General features: G+C 40.8%; 2 protein-coding genes across 8 annotated transcripts; both read left to right on the top strand.

Moving 5' to 3' along the window:
• The first annotated feature begins 1,272 nt into the window (after window positions 1-1,272).
• Window positions 1,273-8,512, top strand: LOC114791812 (NHS-like protein 1). Of its 2 annotated transcripts, none has more exons than XM_028982265.1 (5): window positions 1,273-1,404; window positions 2,642-2,856; window positions 5,317-7,195; window positions 7,315-7,387; window positions 7,791-8,512. In XM_028982265.1, exons 3-5 carry the CDS (start codon window positions 5,416-5,418, stop codon window positions 8,011-8,013), a joined length of 2,076 nt encoding a protein of 691 aa, XP_028838098.1. In that variant the 5' UTR covers window positions 1,273-1,404; window positions 2,642-2,856; window positions 5,317-5,415; the 3' UTR covers window positions 8,014-8,512. The 2 variants fall into 2 exon arrangements, with proteins under 2 accessions (XP_028838098.1, XP_028838099.1); XM_028982266.1 differs by lacking the exon at window positions 1,273-1,404 and adding an exon at window positions 1,958-2,130.
• Window positions 8,513-8,700: 188 nt separating this feature from the next.
• LOC114791810 (retinal guanylyl cyclase 2-like) lies at window positions 8,701-19,783 on the top strand. 6 transcript variants are annotated; one of them, XM_028982262.1, is made up of 20 exons: window positions 8,702-9,313; window positions 9,797-10,633; window positions 11,472-11,773; window positions 12,325-12,679; window positions 13,673-13,757; window positions 14,159-14,255; window positions 14,543-14,659; window positions 14,822-14,902; window positions 15,004-15,180; window positions 15,314-15,470; window positions 15,548-15,697; window positions 16,102-16,250; window positions 16,335-16,498; window positions 16,856-17,048; window positions 17,205-17,379; window positions 17,499-17,597; window positions 17,881-17,975; window positions 18,264-18,349; window positions 18,631-18,716; window positions 19,012-19,783. In XM_028982262.1, exons 2-19 carry the CDS (start codon window positions 9,886-9,888, stop codon window positions 18,713-18,715), a joined length of 3,315 nt encoding a protein of 1,104 aa, XP_028838095.1. In that variant the 5' UTR covers window positions 8,702-9,313; window positions 9,797-9,885; the 3' UTR covers window position 18,716; window positions 19,012-19,783. The 6 variants fall into 6 exon arrangements, with proteins under 6 accessions (XP_028838093.1, XP_028838096.1, XP_028838092.1 ...); XM_028982260.1 differs by lacking the exon at window positions 18,631-18,716 and having other exon boundaries at window positions 8,701-8,938; XM_028982263.1 differs by lacking the exon at window positions 18,631-18,716 and having other exon boundaries at window positions 8,701-9,313; window positions 16,931-17,048.
• The last annotated feature ends 312 nt before the right edge of the window (window positions 19,784-20,095 follow it).

The following is a 20,095-nucleotide window of genomic DNA, read 5'->3' as shown; positions in this document are numbered from 1 at the left end:
ATGGAATACCAGGGCCCCCGCCCATATTAGTGATGCCTCAGGTGTGTTATATGTAACACTTAAAGGCAAAGACATCATTATCATTTCTAATGCTGTAGTGATACACCAGTATAACCAGTCTGGATGGTCTCTACGATGACGTGTTCACAAAACTCAGAACCTCTAGAGGGCAGCCAAGCTGGAGCTTGGCTGTAAGAACAACCTCACAGGACAAATGATCATGGAGGGCTTATAATTTCCAGCTATTTTAAATAGTTAATGAAATAAATTATTAAAACATCTGGCATCTAGTTTAGTGACTTTAGTTAATTACATTTAAAATTAAACATGCAGCAGTGCAATTATTCATTTATCTCCTTGAGTACTCATAGCGAATCTGGCATCAGGTGTAATGAATGAAATCAATGATTAACACTCACTCATTCACTCACTCACTCACTCACTCACATTTCCTAACCATTAATCCAAAGCAGGGTCACAGCTTCCAGAGCCCATCCAGGGACACTGGGCACAAAGTGGAGACATTGGGCCCAACACAAAGAGACCATGCAAACTACGCACACACAAAGCACACTATCAAATTTACAACTTAAGAGGGGTGAAGCCATGATGCTACCTGACACATCATGGTTAAAAACCTTTTATAATTTTTTTTTGTAATGATGAAATTACAGTCTATTTACACAGTGGGCTAGGTTCCAAATTATGAGACTTCTTTTATAAACAAAAAAAGGAAGGCACATGGAAATGAAACAACAAAGATCGCTGAGATTACAAACAAATGTGCCAAGAACTGTCAGTGGAGATCCTTTAATTCAGAATGTTTATTTGGGATGTATCAATGTGACCTAGGCAATCACTATTATGCCCTTAATTTCCACACTTCCTGTTAACCTGCCTCCATGCTGTTTTAGTGCATTTATATTCACCAGTTCACAGCCAGTCAGTGGGCTTCAGCATGCATTCAAATGAGTCAGACAAAAGAAATCTCAGCTGGCACTTCAGAAATAATTCCTGTCATCCCCCCAAGCTTTAACTGTTGCTGTAAATCTGTACACTGGCCTGTGTGTCACCATTTAGCCATATTAGTTTCTTCTGTTCCCTAGATTCTAGAACTATGTGTTTTTGTCATTTGCATGTCATTTATTACATTAATGCCCTTTTTTCCTGTCCACGAGCTTGAGTACACCAGCTTCCCCTATTTGAGGGAGGGGCAGTGCTCTGAGGGTTTGTGGAGAGTGGTGTGAAAACCGCAGAGGAAGGGTGTTGCCGTGGGTGGGGTCACCCATAAGAACCTCAGAGCCGAAGGACAGCAATCCTGCTGCCTGTGCTGGTGACCAGAGGCGTCCTGTCTCCACGGTCAGCAAGAGAGAGGACCCGGGGAATACAGACTGCTGCAGGCAGGTAAACACACGCCTACACACACTCTCTGCTGTGAACTACCTTCCTCGGCTGACTCCCCCACATGTGAATAATTAATACAGACTCACACTAAATAAATTACCAATGCTGAATATATTTGAGTTTGTATTTAGATTAATATTCAGAAATCAGATGTATCACCAAACTATCACAAACTATATCTAAGTTAAAACTGAGTATTGTGTCAAAAGAATTAATGTTACTTTATCATGTCTAATGAAAGGTAATCATAGTTATGTATTACATTGTTCTATCTGACAAGTCACTGTAAGATGTCAGAGAACAGGAACATAGAACCAACCTCCATCCAACAGAGGCTCATTAGTGTTCGTCATCAGGTCTTAAGAACTCAGGGGCATAACCTTAAAATTCAGCTGGATCTGCTCAGTAAATCTGTCTGTGGATCCTTCCCTTATTCTGATATATTGCTGATAGTTTGGTTGCATAACAGGATTATGTAACAGCTAGTAATGCATTTTTTCTCACTCCAAGTTGTAGAGTTTTTTTTCTTTTCACATACAGAGAAGAAATGAACACCTTGCTCAGTACACCAGAATAAAGAGCAGAATCTCACTTCATCTACTGTTGCTGAAGTTTATCGTTTATTTAGCCTGACTTACACAAAGAGTGGGCATCTGGGTGCATCAGTATTTTTATGTTGCAACCACAGCTAGCTTTGTATCTATGAATGTTAGAGCATGAGGGAAGGTAAGTGAAGGGATATGGATTGTTTATGTGTGTGTGTGCATGCATTTATTTGATATCAGAAAAAGTCACACCACAACTTTCAACCATGACGAGTGAATGTATGTATTTGCATAAATGTGTGCATGTGTCTTCTTATAAAGATCAGAGAAACAGCCAAGGAAGTCCATACTGGTCCTCACCAGTGAGAAGTTCTGTCATGTGCTTGATTCTATTTTGTGTGGTATAGCCTCTGTGAACTTGGTTGTATAGTGTGTGTGACTGGTTGTTTGTTGGCCCCAGGTGCCTCATTCTGCAGAGCACATGTTCCTGTTCACAATCATTGCTCTGTATTTTCCCAAGACAATCAGAAGATTTAGTTTTATGTAAGATTTTTCTCCTTGTGGCTGTTTCTCTCTCTCACTCTATCTGTCTGTCTACCTGCTTTCTTTCTTGCTCTGTTTTTCTGTCTGTTTCCCTTTCCACTCCCTTTCCACTCTCTCACTTTCATTCTCTCTGTCTCTCCCTCTCTCAGCATCCAACGAACTTGAACTCAGGGAGGAAGCGAACAGCCCACTTCCTATCGTCATGGTAACAGCATGTGAATATGCTGGTCTAGAGAAGAAGCCAGTGTGTGAGAGGGAGACGGAGAATGAGAGTGTGTTTGTGTGTGTCTGCGTGCGGGGACTGCATCACGGGGCATAGCGTCGTCTCTGGCAGGAGGGGGATGACAGAAGACCAGGGTCCATGGTGAGATTTCATAATGCCACTCATTTGTGCATTTTTTTTTTTTGATGGGCTAGGGGTGGACGTGTCCTTGTTGTCATTCGACGGCATGCGCATTTGATGAGTGTCCTGCGCATCCTTCTGTGCTCCCTGCTATTCTATGCTGTTCATTTTTCCATTCATCATTCACCTCTGATGTGTGTGTGGTTCTTAACCTCCACCTCCTTTCTTCCTGTGTCTCTGTCCTCTTGCTGCCAATCCTCTTACGTAATGTCTCTTAAGTTCTTGCCAGGTTTGTTGTTGTATGATGTCATGTTTTATTCTATGTGATGTCATTGAATCTGATCTCTGTGCTGGTCCACTACTCAGCGTGTCTGGTAATCCAACATTACACATACATGCAGGAAAAACATGATAAACACGGTTGTCATAGCTAGCTACAGGTGCCTGGGTTCCAGTGGATTTGTTTGCTGCTCAGGGGTGGGCTGAGAGGTTCCATGCATGTGAGGGAAATCAGGCTTTTTTTTTTTTACTATAAATGAACTCTGACAAGGGTGCAATTGACCAAATGGGTGTAGTTGAGTAGTTAATATTCAACACTGTCATGAATGCAATTATGGGTTGCACAAAACATAAAATCAATGCTTCACGTGTTTTGGAATTGAAACAAAGAACGAGGGAAACAGACCAGAGACATAGTGATCAACATCTATAAATGCCTCTGCTTTATGTCCACTGTGAGTAAAATCATCAGAATCTGTCCTATGTCATGATTTTTTAAAACCGTGTATGGGGGAGTTTTAATTGGTGAAGGACATGTTTTGATTTTTGTGCTCTTCGGAAACCTGCAGTCATTTGCAGTGGCTCCCTGGGCTGACTCTCATGTGGAATGACCGTGCATGGTGCAGAAGCAGCACACACCCATCAGGCATCAGTCAGCCTGTTTGTTACTGAAGCTCCTGCAGGAAGCCTTATGACCAAAAATGCTGAGCAAATATCTGATTTAGCCACAGTCTAGCATGTCTCTGCCATCTTTACCTGGCAACATGAGGCAATTCTTTTTTAAAAACCATGTATGCATATATCTGTATTTAAATGTGTGTTGGAGACAAGAAAACAAAACAATAAAAGTGTAAGAGGCGCATACAGACAGAAATAATTCATAAGCTTTATATTATATAGCCTAGTTCAGTAGGGGGTGGTGAAAAATGTCAGACAAACAATAATAAAACAACCACAGCATGCAGAAAGTGCAAATAAAGTCAAATGAAAAGCCAGTCTCATCAGCAAGCAGCAATGCATAGTAGCTAACAGGCTACCTACAGTCTTTAATCTGTGTGCAGATTAACTCTATTCATATATATACATTGTTTTGATCTTTGGCTTATTCGTAATTTATCAATAGTTTGTTCTCACATGCTGCAAATCAGCATGAAAAAGCCAATTTTCCTAAATGGCTAATTAATTTGAAGAGTGAGATTAAAGAAATAGATGCCTTAGTCCCTTTAGGAACTAAATTCAATAGGATTTCCCTAGTTATGCACATAACTATTCAGTAAGATCATTGCACATGTGTGAAAAGGGCGGGTGAACTTTCTGAACCATGGAGACAAAACATCTCCACCCATTACTGTTTGTACCAGACTCTGGTATTTCATAATTTCCTGTGTGCTGCATCCTCCTATCAATTACTCATTGCATCACTCTCAGTGTCCCATAACCACTAACCATGTGCTGAAGCGTTCTGTGGCCCTGTCATTGTTGACATTCCTCTCGGCTTTTGCTCTCTCCATCTCTCTTTCTGTCATTTCCTCCATTTCCCTCTGTATCTGTATGGATGAACAGGTAACTGTTACCATAGTGAACACCCACTCATATGCCAAACATGGCTGAGGTTGGCTAATGTGCTCTCTCAGTCATAGCCTTCCTGCCAATCTGCTCCAGTATTTATCCTCTCTGCGCTGCTACCTTGACGACGGAATTGACAAAATTTTAAACTTACTGGCGTACATAGAACCACATCTCTCGGTGTATAATAATAGTGAAAATCTTTGTTTGAGACAGAGAGTTCTGCTATATCAGTGCTGCATGACACAAGAAATACTATTTTTTTCTTGTTTCTGAAAGGTAACACATTTTCTCTCTGAACATTTCTAGGCATCCAGAAAAACAGGTGAAATATGCATATACATATTGTGTGGTATATAAAACATTACTGTGTTTTGTACTATATTAGCTTTACACACATAGTTTTAGTTTGCACAGATCCTTACGTGGTATCTGAATAATTTCATGATTTTATGCCTTTGTTTAATGTCTTTTTATATTGGAGGGTGGGAGTGTGAATTCTTCTGTGACTGGTTTGTGATGGACAAACAACAAAGACTTACATTAAGAAATATGAATATGATTAGAGCGTATGTCATTTTCAAGAAATTTTGTAATGATTGTGCTCAGGATTTCCCCCCCCTTTTTTGCCTTCAGCTAGAATTACAGTAATCATCGTGGCTCCTCAATAGCCTTCTGGAACTCATGAGAAGCTAATCTGAATCAAGGCTTTTGTTCATCTGTTTGAGCTGTCCAATGGAGCACTCCTCCCTGGCGTGCAACTGGAATGGACCAGAAGGTTCCACTTTCTCCCCCAAATGGAATGGCTCTTTCACCTTCTCACTGACCCCTGATGTCATTAAGTCTCCACCAGTTAATCAACAAGCAACAGGGGGTATCAAAGGTGATATTGTCCCACCTTCCAGTTCTGTAAGGGATCAAGCATCTGGAATGTTGCAGAACGAGAGGACAAGCAGGCCAGCCAGCCGCCTTGACCCTCACAGGCGATCGCTCTCCCTGTCTTCCACAGTGGGCTCCAACCCAGCCATGCTTCGCCGCAGATGTGAGAGCTATGCCATGTCATACCCCAGCAGCAGCTCAGAAGACAGTGGCAGTGACAGCACCTCCACAAGGAAAGACCTCCCAGATGCTGTTCCACGCCCCAGGGCCCGCAGCATTGTCCTGAGGAAACCCAAGAGGAGGCCACCCCCACCACTGCGAACTGTCTCCCTGGGGAAACATGTAGAACGTAGAGCACAGAGCCTATACATCCCCCGCGACCTAGACAACACCCTACTGCCAGATTTAATTCCGGTGGCAAAGTCCCAGGGGAACAGTGAGAGTGGGCAGGTTCTCACTGGTGAAGGGACATCAGTTAAGGCCAAGCAGGGCGTTCCAAGCCCACGGCCACTGAATGAGCTAAGGTCCAGTGAGCCATGCAGGTCACAACCCAGCTCTGTAGCAGTGGGAAGTAGTGCTAGCTGCGAAATTGCTAAAGTCAACGCTGACTCTAACATCTCCCCATCATCTTCACGTTCATCTCCCACTCACCCCACTGGCGCATCTCCTTCCAAGCCCCCTGGGTCAACATCACCATCCAGTGGCTACTCGAGCCAGTGTGAGACCCCAACTCCATCTGTGCATACAGTGCTCATCACTGGGCCATCACCACTGGGCTGTCGAATGCGCCCAAAGCCTACCACAGGTCAAAGGTCAAGAGCTAATAGAGTGAGGCTCTCACTTCAGTTGCCTGAGACCCCGCAGGCCCCAGCAGACAAGTCAATTGACCAGCCCAAACCTGGTCGACGCTACTCAGACACATCCACCACAGCAAAGCCAAAGCAGAGGTGCTCTAGTATGTTTTTGATGCCTATGGTGACAAAAGAAGACCTTATGAATGTTCGTCTGCGTTCAGTTTGTGGGTCTGAACCTGAGAACATGCATGAAGGCTTTGTGGATGTGATAGAAGAAGAATCTGAAAAAGATGCATGCCCATCAACTCTTCAAAGTCCCGGAAACAAGCCACCGGTTGCACCAAAGCCACAGGTTTCCAAACGGCCTCCAACTTTAGCGGAAAAGACCCAGTACAACATTCCACAGGTTCCTAACACCCAGAATGATGCAGGGGACAGAGTATACGCTGCAGTGATGAGACCCAAACACCAAAGGGCTTCCCTTTTATCTGGCTGCAACAGTGGAGAACAACAACAGGAGCTCCAGGCTCAGCAGAACATGATTCGATCTCCATCCTCCAGCATTGTTGAAACACAGAAGACCTCTCCCAGCAGAAGTGCACATTCCGCCCCATGTGACCTGAATGAATGTAGGAGATCAGGGCCTCCTCCAGTTGCTAAGAAACCTGACATGGTGTTGTTGCACAGCAGCAATGGCTTTGCTGTAAAAGACAGCAAAAGTGGGCTCAACCCCTTATCTGGCTCTTTGTCTAAAGTGCCAGTCGACCTCAGAGACCTGCATGTGATAAACAGAGATGATAGTCCAGCAGCGCAAGATCCCAGTGGACGTTCTGGATTTAGAGGTAAGGGACTGTTGAAAAAACTGAAAGCTATTGTCAATACATTGTTTCCTGAAAAAAATGATATATTATATTTTCATTTAGGCCAATATCAGTCAAATATGTCTAATTCATCTATGCAGATATGGAGGATGAGATATTTCTTCAAAAGCAAGCATGTCGCACAACAGAGGACCTGTTCACCATCATTCATAGGTGGGTCTTCTACTTGCATATCCATAAAACTATAAGCATAATGCTGGTTAAGAGATTGTTAGACAACAAACTAAAGGAAAAAACATAACCATAAGAAGCTCCAGTGCTTTTATCTCTTATTCTATTTTCTCACTTACATTACTGAAAGGATGGGCACCTTTTTCCAAGAGACATTGACTGTTATTTTCATGTTTAATAAAACTGTATTAAATAAAACAGTATTATCAGTATTAACACACTGCACATTTTAGAAGACATTGCTCAGTAGCGATCGTGTGAAAAATATCATACTATATACTTTTTAATAGATGTGCACAATCCAAGACAAGGATGTGGAAAATATCAAATTACATTTTAAATATGTACATGCAAATTAATGTTAATCAGTTATTTAATTGTGAAGGTCCAAACGGAGGTTGTTGGGTCGTAAAGACTCAATTGAAGGCAGACAGGGTGACCTGGGGGTGCAAGCTCTAGGAGCCTCTGTAAAACCCAGCTCTCAGAATGACAACTTCATGGCCCTGCTGAGAAGAACTAGAAGTACCCGCTGCACCTCTGGAGGCCGAATCTCTGCCACCGAACTCCTCATGAGCTCCAAGCCACCCTACCCTCAACCCCCAAAATAAGCACAGCCAAAATGGACCTGTCCACAAAAGGCATTTTTGTCTCTGTTGTCCATGTTGTTGTCTATTGTGTCCAAGATCTGCTTGCTCATATGTGCCAGAGGTTCTAGTTTCCAAGTGAATTTGGCCTATAAATAGCTTCTGCTCTCTCCATCATGGTTCAATAAACCAAGGCTTGCTGCTCAAAGATGGCATTCCAGACCTGTTGATCCTGGATTAACATGTTCTTTACATGCTGTAGAGAAAGTTCTTAAATAATCACAATGTACATTGTATTGTAAATATGAGTTATAATTTCACTCTGTAGTGAAACACTGTAGTTCACACTGTAGGTATATAAAAAACTATGTCTGCACATTTTCACCATGTTGGTAGAAATGTCTGCTCAAAATGTGTAAAGCAGTGTAAATTCTACATATTGTCTAAACAAAATATTCTTTCATTTTTGCATTTCATTGCTCTGTTGATAACAATAATAAAGGATTTATATGCATCCCTATAATTTTTTTCCTTATTTTTTTCTTCACAAAGATGGTCACATCACCCATATGCTCCTGTGATGTACCCAGGGCAATGGATAATCTCATGATGTGAATCAAACAGTAGTGGAGTGCCCTATGGAGATATCAGTAGCCATTCACCATGTGCAATGCACAGACCATCATCCCATGGGATTATAAATGTAATCTGCAGATCTCGTGTTCTCAATCTGCAGTGCCATCATACCTGATACAGTTTGACTTTGAGGGGATTACCTGTATGACAACATCTCAAATACAGGAATATTTGCCTTGTTTTTTCTTTTCTTTTATTCAAACTTCTAAAATCCACTTAGTGAGGATTTGCTCTGTCTGTGGTGGCAGCTGTAGGATGTTGTTTGAGCGTAGTTCTCTGGATTATCTTTTGAAATCTTAACAAACCTCAGATGGTAAGTACAGGGCACAATTACTTAGCATTAGCTCAAATGAATGTGTTTAAATATGCATATTATTGCAGTTTATCTAATGTTTATATCAATTTGATAGTGTTGGTAGGATTAATGTTATTCATGGTTCAACTGCAGTTCTATTGCAGTGCTGTGTTATTGTAGTGCGATGCAATTACTCTGCTGTATTACATATGCAAAATAACAGGTCAGGATGTAATGTAAAATTACATTGTTTTACTTTATTCCACTTCATTTATTTCCTATTGCTAAGCATGTTTAAATTCCAGGTAAATTAAATATAATCAATATCTAAAATGTTTTCTGAGGCTATAACTGTATTCATTTGGATAAACTTCCTCTGCATGTTCCCTGGAGGTGAGTTACTTCTTTATTATATACATTTTTGAAATTATCAAAGGCTTTTCCATATTTTTGTGAGGTAATGTTTTAGTAAAATGCAAGAAAATGCTAATGCTGTCACTGCTTTTATAGTCATTACATTTAATTTTGTTTGGATTTTTCAAAATCAATCACATTCACAGTGAGTCAGTAAATTAGAACGGATCTAAATTCAGTAACACTTTATAGGATTAAAATGAAAGTTATTTTTACACCGAGATCATTTTAAGGAGGGGTTCATTTTCATTTAGCTAATATACAACCATAGTCTTATCTAAGCCTATTTTTTCTGGCTTTTAAAATTATTTCATTGTAAAATTAAATTTTATTTATATGATAAACTATTAGCATTTTCTTTAAAATGAGGAGTACAGAATTACTAGTCTCATAACTATATTATGTCTAAATGACTTCAGCTGTAAACTTAATGAAGTTCTGTTCTGCCTTTTTCCATTTCAGTGTTTTAGACATGGAACCCAGGCCATGTTGGAGTAGTTGATAGGAAATTGTGCCTTGAGGAGGAGCTTTTGGCAGCAACATTTCCTATCATGTGGCAGCATCCTTTTCAGCCTAACAACAGCCCACACTGTGGGGTGACCAGCTCCATCCAGCCTCCTCCTGCCCTGACAAAACCAAAGTTGCCTTATTCTCCCACTACAGTTTGGTTGGTTGTGTTGCTGCTGACCACTCTGAGCTTGCCTTGCCTTGCTCCATCCCCTGTGTTCCGGGTGGGAATTCTAGGTCCTTGGTCATGTGACCCCCTTTTTGCCAAGGCACAGCCACGTGCTGCAGCCAATCTAGCTGTTCAGCGGATCAACAGGGACCACAGTCTGTCACTAGGCACCACCTTTGACTACATCATACTGGAAGAGGACTGCCAGACGTCCATGGGAATCAAAGGCTTCCTGGGCCTCTATACACGAGCATCAGCATTCATAGGACCAGTAAACCCAGGATATTGTGAGGCAGCCTCCCTTGTGGCTAAGAACTGGAACAAAGCATTGTTCTCTTGGGCCTGCATAAATTATGAACTAGAAAACATCCGACAGCACCCGACATTTGCCCGCACTGTGCCCTCACCCGTAAGAGTGCTGATCATGCTTGTGAGGTATTTCCGCTGGGCCAACATAGCAATTTTGGCATCAGCTGATGATGTGTGGACCAACACGGCAAGTAAAGTGGCCGATGTTCTCCGGAGTCATGGCTTACCTGTTCGTATGGTGCTATCAGCAAGCAATGACCCCAGCAGCATTCGCTCTACCTTATCTAGGATCAGGAAAATGAAGGAACTTCGATGTGAGTTTCAAACTTTCTCAGTGCTTCCAAATCCCCATCTTTTCCTCCAGCTCGCCACAGTAGGTCATTTTAATTCCAGCATAAAGTCTTTAATAGACATAGTGCTTTGGCCATGTTGGCTAATGCCAGTGAAAGTTTATCATCAGAATTTACTGAAATAAACAAATACAAAACAGTGATTACTGCTTGAGCGTCACTATATTTGACACTCATTATTTTATTGTGTTAATAAAATAAACTTAAAAAGGAGGAGCCAATGTACATGACTGAAGCCCCTTCTAACAATAATTCACACTGGCAAAGCTGGGTTGCTAGATACAAGATTGTTTTAGTCCATAATTGTTCAAATATCCACCAAAACACCTGTAAAAGTTGAAAAGAACAGAATTGGTTTTCTTTTGGTTCACTTTTTTACTGAAAGTCATATTCAAATCTACCCAGTCTGGCAATGCTATGCGCACAGACCCATCTCCTCCCCTCTTCCTGCATTTCCTATCATTTTCTTAGCTTCTTATGACAAGGCTGATTGGAAAACATAGTGCATCTGATATTCACCTGTATGGTGTGATGAAAATATTTCCATGTTAGTCTGTTTACAAAACCCTGACTCTAATTAAAGGTATGACTGGATGGAAACATATAGTTTGAGTGCTACAAGACTGATCTGATCCATGTGCATTTCTATGCATTTGATCATTCAATCCAGATCTATTTACACATAATTTTCCATTTCCTGTGTTCCTTTTATTGGAGGTCTGCACTTGTTATTTGTCTATATTTGATTATAGCTGATTTATGAAAAAAATTGAATTAATTAATCCAGGTGTGTATTCCCCAGTGATAATCCTCTGCATGCACTCCGTCCTGATTGGTGGGGAGACTCAGCGTTTGATCTTGGAGACGGCTCTGGACATGCACATGATTGACGGCTCACTGGTGTTTATGCCATACGACACACTGCTCTACAGTCTGCCCTTTAAACATGTGACCTACCCTGCTCTCCGCAACAACGGCAAGCTTCGTCGTGCCTATGACTCTGTTCTCACAGTAACCATGGACTCAGATGAGAGCTCCTTCTACCAGGCATACGAGAATGCAATCAAAGCAAAAGAACTACCAGCCAACGTCCTGCCCCACCAGGTCATCTAATGTAGAAGTTGAATAACCTCTTTTAATATTTTAAAAACGTAATAAATATTTGGTGCACTTGCCACACATTGTCTGGATAGGCCCTTTGGCCTTGTTCAGGATTTAGGAAACTAACCTCGCAAACATTAAATTAAATTAAATTAAATTAAACAGCCATAAAACAGCCATTAAATTAAACAGCCATAAAAGCTATTTTCAATTAACCTAGTCAAATAAGAAGAAGTGTTTTGAGCTATGAACAACAGCAGGGATTCCCAGTCCAGTTCCTGCAGGTCTCCCCATGGATTGTTTCATTCTAAACATTTAATTGTTAACATCATTAGATTGCTAACAATTACCTGATCAAATAATGTTTGAAAGGTATAGTCTCTGTCAGAGGAGCCTCCAGGAATTGGATTGGGAAACTCTCAACTACATATGACATTTAAAAATATAATTTTATAGAATCCTGAGCTACACACTTTAACTGATATAACTCAGCTACATAAACTAACTAACCCAATAGATATTTCGTAAGCATTTGTGTCCTTTTCTTACTGCAGGTGTCTCCTCTGTTTGGCACCATCTATAGCTCCATCCTGTTTTTGGCCAACGCCATGCAGAATGTCCGTGAGGCTAACAGCTGGCTTTCTGGAGTCACCCTGGCAAGCCAAAGCCGGAACATTGCATTCTACGGCTTCAGCCAGCGCATTCGCACCAACCGCTCCAGCATTGGCATGCTAGACTATGTCGTCCTGGACACGGATGGCTTCTCCCCAGACATGACGGCAACCCATCGTGTTGACATGGAGGTGGCCACGGTGAGGTTTCTGGGCCGATCCATTCACTTTCCGGGAGGATCCGTGCCAAAGCCTGATGCCAGCTGCTGGTTCACATCAGGATCATTGTGTCACAGGGGTCAGTACAAAACAGTACAAACAGGGGTAAACCAGACAAGGGCACATATGGGGATATTTTGGTGTCAATATGTTAGAGATTGGGGAATTAGTCAAACAAGATTCTTGAAATAAGACTCTGATAATCTATTTGCATGCTTGGTAGAGGGCATGGTCCTAAGATGTCTACAGTAGTGATTGGTCTTGTAATATCTGTTCATGGCCAGTGAAGAAGGGATATAAGAGGATGATGGAAGAAAAAAGATGTATATGGAGGAACAATACCTTGCTATACACTTATAAATAATGATTGGTATCTTGCCAATCATTTACATTTACATTTAAGGCATTTGGCAGACGTCCTTATCCAGAGCGACTTACAACGTGCTTTCAAGTTACCATCGATGAAGTGATCAGTTCTGGTTCATTAGGACCCCCAACTATGAATACAATCTTTTTATTCACTCTTTTGTAGATTCTGTACACAAGTTAGACAATAAGAACGTTACAAGTTAATCTAAATATTCTCTAAAGAGGAAGGTCTTGAGCTGCCGTTTGAAAATACTCAGTGACTGAGCTGTTCTGACCAAGACGGAGAAGAGTCTAGATGAGTGTCTTCCTTTTACCTTTAGCAAGGGGGGGACCAGGCAAGCAACTTTATGAGCTCCTCTGTTTATAAAAAATCAATACTGTTTATTGGTTGTGTGTCATAAATATTTCAACACCAAAAAAAATAATGTTTAGTTAGTTTAACCTCTCCAATATATGACTAACTTGCAGTCCTATCTTGTTATTATTCGATATTATATTATGTTTCTTTACATTTCAAAAACCTACTTGATGTGACATGCTACATCTATGGGGCCCATAGTCTTCAGCCTCCAATATTCCTGAACCTCATGACCCTGACCTGTACAAATGGGATTAGAAAATGGATATATGGTTAAATATCGTAAAATGCTATGCTTCTAAAAATATTCCTCTGTTGTTTGTGTCCTTTTCTACATGGACCCAGGTCTGGATCCTTTCCTGTTGGTTTCGGTCCTTGTGTCGGCTTTCCTGACGATCGTTCTGTTGTCTGCACTGATTTATTTTGTGAGGTCTGTTCTCAATGCTGACAGCCTGCATTAATGCTGATCCTGTATTAGTATCATCCACTCCCAGGCATAATGACTCAAGGCTTTAGATTAGAATGATCATTCTAGAATGATCATTCTTTGAATAAACTAAACTCAAATGACTAGGAACTCTACTATTAATAAATATGAAATGATACCTGCTGCCCAAACTTTTGACTAATATGTTTAAATTATATTTAAATTACCTATTTCCAAGCAAGTAATTTATTTCTTATTTCAGTTACAAATACAATGCATTCAGACATATCTGTATATTACTTGAAATGCAACATTGCAATGAATAATCAATCTTTGCACTTATTTTAAAAAACAATGATTGTAGGTATTGTCCCCTACAAGTGATATTTGTCCTTTACCTTCAGGCGGCGTATCGGCAAGATCCGCCTGCTCAGGGGCCCAAACAAGATCCTGCTCACGTTGTCTGATGTCACATTCATCAACCCGTCACTTAGCAACAAGGTTTATTTTTTATGACCTCAGTTCCTTTGTTATCAGACAAAAAGACTGTGACCTTTCAGTTCTTCTGGAATACTGACACTTACACTCATTATTACACAGTCAGACGAGAGCTGTGTACAAGGAACCCAACATTTAATGTACTAGATGAATGGACCTGTAAATCAGGATAAAAATATATTAAATACACTGATGCTGTTGTTAATTATATCTGTAATGATCTGTAGTTTTCTAAATATTCTTTGATTTTAAAGATTATTTCAAAAGTGCTGTTTTCTGTTTGCCACCAGAAAATTAGCCTTGATGCCAGTAAGGCATCAAACATGGACAACAGTCTGAAGTCCCCCATGTCTGTGTCAAGTCTGACTCCAGCCACTCATGAGAACTCCAATGTGGTTGTCTATGAGGTTTGAAGCTTTTTCAGACTGTCTTTATTTCCTAGTGTGCATATCATGTAATCTCTTACAATGTGCATTAACATTCCTATTAATAATACTTCTTGCATCATTTCCCATCTCATGTACACAGTAATTGTCAGCATCAGGTTTTCTTATTATGTTCATCAATAGGGGGACTGGGCTTGGCTGAAAAGACTCCCATCTGGAAATTTTGGATCCATAAATCCCCAAACCAGCGATGTCTTTGAGCTGGTAGGCATATTGCTGTTTATTGTTGCCACTAATTTGCAACTAGTATGTAAAAGTTTATCTCATTACAATTCTATGATAGTAATATTGTCATGTTTTTGCAGATGAAGGACATCCGGCATGAAAACATGAATCCATTTCTTGGGTTCTTCCTTGATTGTGGTGTTTTTGCTGTTGTGACGGAATTCTGCTCACGTGGAAGTCTGCAGGATCTGCTTCATAATGAAGACGTAAAACTGGATTGGATGTTTAAGTCTTCACTGGTGTTGGATCTCATTAAGGTGACTAACAAGGATGTGAAGGCAGGGGTGTTTATACAAGCTTGCGTAGTCCAACTCATAGGAATTTTGTTCAAAATATAACCATGACACAAAGTTCACACGGTTCAGTCCATCTACATGACTACATCTACAGGGAATGAAATACCTACACCATCGGAATCTGTGTCATGGAAGACTAAAGTCACGGAACTGTGTCGTAGATGGGCGTTTTGTGCTTAAGGTCACTGACTACTGTTACAACGAGGTCCTGAGGGCTCAGAGGTTCCCATATGAAGATCCACCAGCAGAAGGTAAGGGGGTTTCTGCTATCCATTCCATTCATCCATAGACATCCCTAGGAAATGTACAAGATGTTCATGTCTCACAGACCTACTGTGGACAGCCCCTGAGATCTTACGTGGGCCTCAACCAGGATTGGTGGGTACACTGTCTGGAGACATCTACAGCTTCTCTATAATTGTTCAGGAGGTGGTGCTACGAGGTCCCCCCTTCTGCAGCCTCCACCTTCCAGCAGAGGGTAAGATTGTAGTGCCAAGAAGGTGGGCATTGGTTGGCCTAGCGGGTAAGGAAACAAACCCATAATTGGAAGGTTCCCGAGCTGCCAAGGTGCCACTGAGGTGCCACTGAACAATATACCATCACCACACACAGTGCCCCATTGCTGCCCACTACTCCCTCAGGGGATGGATTAAATACAGAGACCACATTTCACTGTGTGGACTGGGTGCTGTGCTACATGTGCGACATTAATGAATCACTTTCCCTTGACCTTCACTACACAACAAAATACTGTACTCAGTTCAGATCAGATCTTCTACAGTAGATTGTTATGAGGTGTACAACGTAACCAGTGACATGGCTTTAGAATGTTACCTTTTAGAGCACAGCATGACCAAAGCAGTCTTATTCTTTGACCAACAGAGGTCATTCAGAAGGTCAAGAAGCCCCCTCCACTGTGTAGACCGGTTGTATCCCCAGATTATGCCCCTATGGAATGTATACAGCTTATTAAGCAGTGCTGGAATGAGCAGCCAGAACGACGACCAGACTTCAATGCAATTTTTGACCAGGTACACACACAGACCCTCTAATGTAACAGATGTCTGCACAATTTCCAACTAAAAATCTAAAAGTATCACAATATCCACCTCCAGTTTAAAGACATCAACAAGGGAAGAAAGACCAATATAATTGACTCCATGCTGCGAATGCTGGAGCAGTATTCCAGTAACCTGGAGGAGCTGATTCGAGAACGGACAGAGGAGCTGGAGATTGAGAAGCAGAAGACTGAGAAGCTACTTACTCAAATGCTCCCACCGTAAGTAATGCAATAAAAAAACTCTCTTCTCTAAATCCCACTTTACCCCATTTAAAGGCTGATTTATTGTACTAATGTTTACACTATAGAAGAAAATTCCCTTACTTGATGTCTTGTTCTTCTACAGTCTTTAAAAAAAATACTTATCCATGTTGCTTCATTTAGTTACAGGACTGGTAGTAGTAGTCTGGTGGTCAGCAAAGTCAACCACTCCATCCACAAGCACCTCTGCTAGTTCCTCATTGCTGCAACATACATTTTTTTAAATTCTGGGTTGAATATAAAGACATATTTTTAAACAAAGATTCCTTTCACATACGGTTTTGTTATTTCTCTCTTCTTTCTTTTGAAACTTAGATCTGTGGCTGAAGCCCTGAAGGTAGGCTGCACTGTGGAGCCTGAATATTTTGACAGCGTGAGTCTGTATTTCAGCGACATCGTAGGGTTCACCACAATTTCAGCCAACAGTGAGCCGATCGATGTGGTTGACCTGCTGAATGACCTCTACACCATATTCGATGCTATCATAGGAAACCATGATGTGTATAAGGTAATTATTGAAATGCATGGTGGTGGATTCACTTCTTGGTCAGTGCATAATTATCAGAGACAAAAGCAACCATCTGAAATTATGGTGTGTTTTTTTATCAGATCAAACAATGACCAATGATTTTCATAAAACTATGTTTGATATGGGCTCATTCAGGTGGAGACTATTGGAGATGCTTACATGGTGGCATCCGGAGTACCAATGCCTAATGGGAATCGCCACGCTGCTGAAATAGCAAACATGGCTCTGGACATTCTCAGTGCTGTTGGTACCTTCAAGATGAGACACATGCCAGATGTGCCAGTCCGCATTCGCATCGGCCTACACAGTGGTCAGTGCCATCATCATCACGGAGCAGTAAATTAAATCATCCTCAAAGTCTGTGTTGCTGATCTGCAGTGAGGTGCACGAGGCTTCGGCTTAATTTTAAGTTGTTCTTCCTGTTCTTAGGCCCATGCGTTGCAGGGGTGGTGGGACTCACCATGCCCCGGTACTGTCTATTCGGAGACACAGTGACTACAGCCTCTAGGATGGAGTCCACAGGAATGCGTGAGTGATGTCCAGTGCTGATTAAAAAAAAACAACACTTTCTTGCACTCCTCTTTCAACTTCAAATAATTATATAAAAGTCAGCATAGCATAGCTTTAACATTTATCATTAAAATATTTGTTTTTGGGCCACCGGAAGCACAGTAGTTAGTGACTTGGCCTCACACCTCCAAGATTTTGAATTCAAATCACAGATTGAACCTTGTGTGTGCAGAGTTTACATGCTCTCCCCATGTTGCTGTGGGTTTTCTCCGGGTTCTTCAGTTGTTTCCTGTGCCCACAGCATACCGCATTCATGTAAGTGACAGCATTGTGAAAATCCTCATGGAGCTCAAAGAGGGATACAAAGTGCAGCTCCGTGGCAAAGCTGAACCCAAGGTAAAATATCAATGTTAAAACCATTCTATGGCAATGTTGTAATTAAATTGCCAAAATGGCAGCCATGTATTCATCCTTGACAATATGAATTCATGTTCCATGTCCAATGTTTCTTGGTCTATGCTGCATACTCGCACTGATTTAGCACTTTATGTATATTGTGTTTTCTTGTTTATAACCTGTATTTTTGTGAATGTCTATAAATAATGTCATGATTGTATATTGAACATATTGTTGTCAACTGTATTTATTTTAAAAATGAACAGCTGTGTAAACTCTTTTTCGCAGGGAAAGAGCTCTGAAGATACTTATTGGCTTGTCGGTAGAGATGGCTTCACCAAACCACTGCCTATTCCTCCTGAGATCAAGTCAAGGTAAGGGTTCCTCTAACAAACTTGGACGTGGTGGTTAACCTTGATTTTTTTGTAGGCTTGCATCTGCCACCTCATCACACCTGATCTCAAATCTAAAATATGTATTAATTCATGTCAGTCCAGGATGACATACGTCAAAACCAGACCTTGCATTACAAGACACTTAATATCTAATTATGTTTTATTAGACCAAAATATGGTTTAATCCATCCTCTAAGGACACATAGCTTCACGATCTTAGCATGTTTATCTTTTCTTGCCTTTCTTGATGTATTTTACAGACAAATGGCTCATGGGTTGCAGCTGGAGGAGATAGCCAGATCTAAAAAGAAGAAAGCAGAAAGTCAACTTGCACAGAAGAAATGAGGTAATGTTATGCATGCAATATGTATAACATTACACGGCATGAAAAACATCCAAAATAATTTTGGAATAAAACAACCTGCATTTTTCAAAATTTTAAGCATATCTATTGAGACCTATTGCTGCCCACGTTCCAATGTCTACTTATTTTAACTTTATTTCCTCCATGAAGTCTATAGGAAGGCAGACACAGATTTGGACAAAATCTTTTGGCCTGAAAGCAGGAATCTAGTAATGAAAAACGGGCCCCAGAACAAGCAGAGTACCTCTGGATACTGACAATCCTTGCTTTCTTACAGGCCACAGATGGAAAAGGACTTCAAGGTCTTGCTGAAAAGAGCTGTGAGGAAGCTCTCAGCCGTGAGGCAGGTAGCCAACCTGCCACTGTTGGAAAATGAAGAGAACATCATGATCCACCATCACTGAGACAATTGCTGTTCATAATAACATTTGAAAAGCAAAACCGGCATTTCTGTCTCCTTAGAAATTGGGATTCCCTGTGTGAGGTCCAAAATGATGAACTGCACAGTCAAAACATCTATGGCTTTTCCCACATATGCATTACAGGCCTGAGCACATACATGCGAATGAAAAGATATGACTCAACTCTAACTAATTCAAAGCCACAAGAAGCCTCTTTGGTAAGAGGCTGAACTGCTCTTGGACTATAGAGGGGTATAAATAGCCCCAAACATGTGTCAGTTGTGTATTTTGATTTCATACCCTGCATGTTTTTCAGTAATTCATTGTCTGAGATTATGTAAATTATTAAATGACCTAGTCTTCAATGTGAGGTATAAATATGACGATGCCCCTTGGTTCCTTGTTAGCCAATAGAAACAAAAAAATGTCTGCTTGTAAATTACTGTATATCTTACTTATTTGTGTATATATATACCATTTTATGAGGATCATTCATGTTGCACATTGCACACAATTGTCAGTCCTTAAAGGCTTATGCAACAGTTTCATGTTTTCATTCTGTAACACAATTTATTGGCTACTGAAACAATTCAGTACATGCCATGCAGGATGCTATATCTTTTTTTCATCTTAAAATTGTAATATCAACTGCATGTGTACACAATTGTTTCTCCAGTCTCATATCTTCTCACCAAACAGACCTACCCATCATTGCTGTTTAGAAAGAGGTCTAATGGGTAACAAGTTTGGCCCATTAAATCTCGTTAAATTCCCATTATGAATGAAGCCACTGAATAAGAGTGTCAGCGAAATAGATAAATGTGAGTTACAAATCGAATACCCACTACAAATTTTGAACCAATGAACGTGCATATTCATTCCATGCAATAAATGGAATTATTACGTTTACTTATGGGTGCGCCTGCATTCACATGCTCGTTCTAATACAGTATCGCTTTA

The sequence above is a fragment of the Denticeps clupeoides genome, chromosome 6 (genome assembly GCF_900700375.1).
Source record: "Denticeps clupeoides chromosome 6, fDenClu1.1, whole genome shotgun sequence".
NCBI lineage: Eukaryota > Metazoa > Chordata > Actinopteri > Clupeiformes > Denticipitidae > Denticeps > Denticeps clupeoides.
The sequence above is the reverse complement of the archived record's forward strand: the minus strand, read 5'-3'. Positions and strand labels throughout refer to the sequence as shown.

Bases quoted from the DNA above. Each gene is read 5' to 3' on its own strand.
- LOC114791810 (XM_028982260.1), top strand. From the start codon at position 9,886: ATGTGGCAGCATCCTTTTCAGCCTAACAACAGCCCACACTGTGGGGTG. The intron at 14,256-14,542 runs GTTTATTTTTTA...GTTTGCCACCAG, and splicing joins ACCCGTCACTTAGCAACAAG to AAAATTAGCCTTGATGCCAG. The intron at 14,903-15,003 runs GTAGGCATATTG...ATGTTTTTGCAG, and splicing joins CCAGCGATGTCTTTGAGCTG to ATGAAGGACATCCGGCATGA.
- LOC114791812 (XM_028982265.1), top strand. From the start codon at position 5,416: ATGGAGCACTCCTCCCTGGCGTGCAACTGGAATGGACCAGAAGGTTCC. The intron at 7,196-7,314 runs GTAAGGGACTGT...TCATCTATGCAG, and splicing joins TGGACGTTCTGGATTTAGAG to ATATGGAGGATGAGATATTT. The intron at 7,388-7,790 runs GTGGGTCTTCTA...TTAATTGTGAAG, and splicing joins CTGTTCACCATCATTCATAG to GTCCAAACGGAGGTTGTTGG.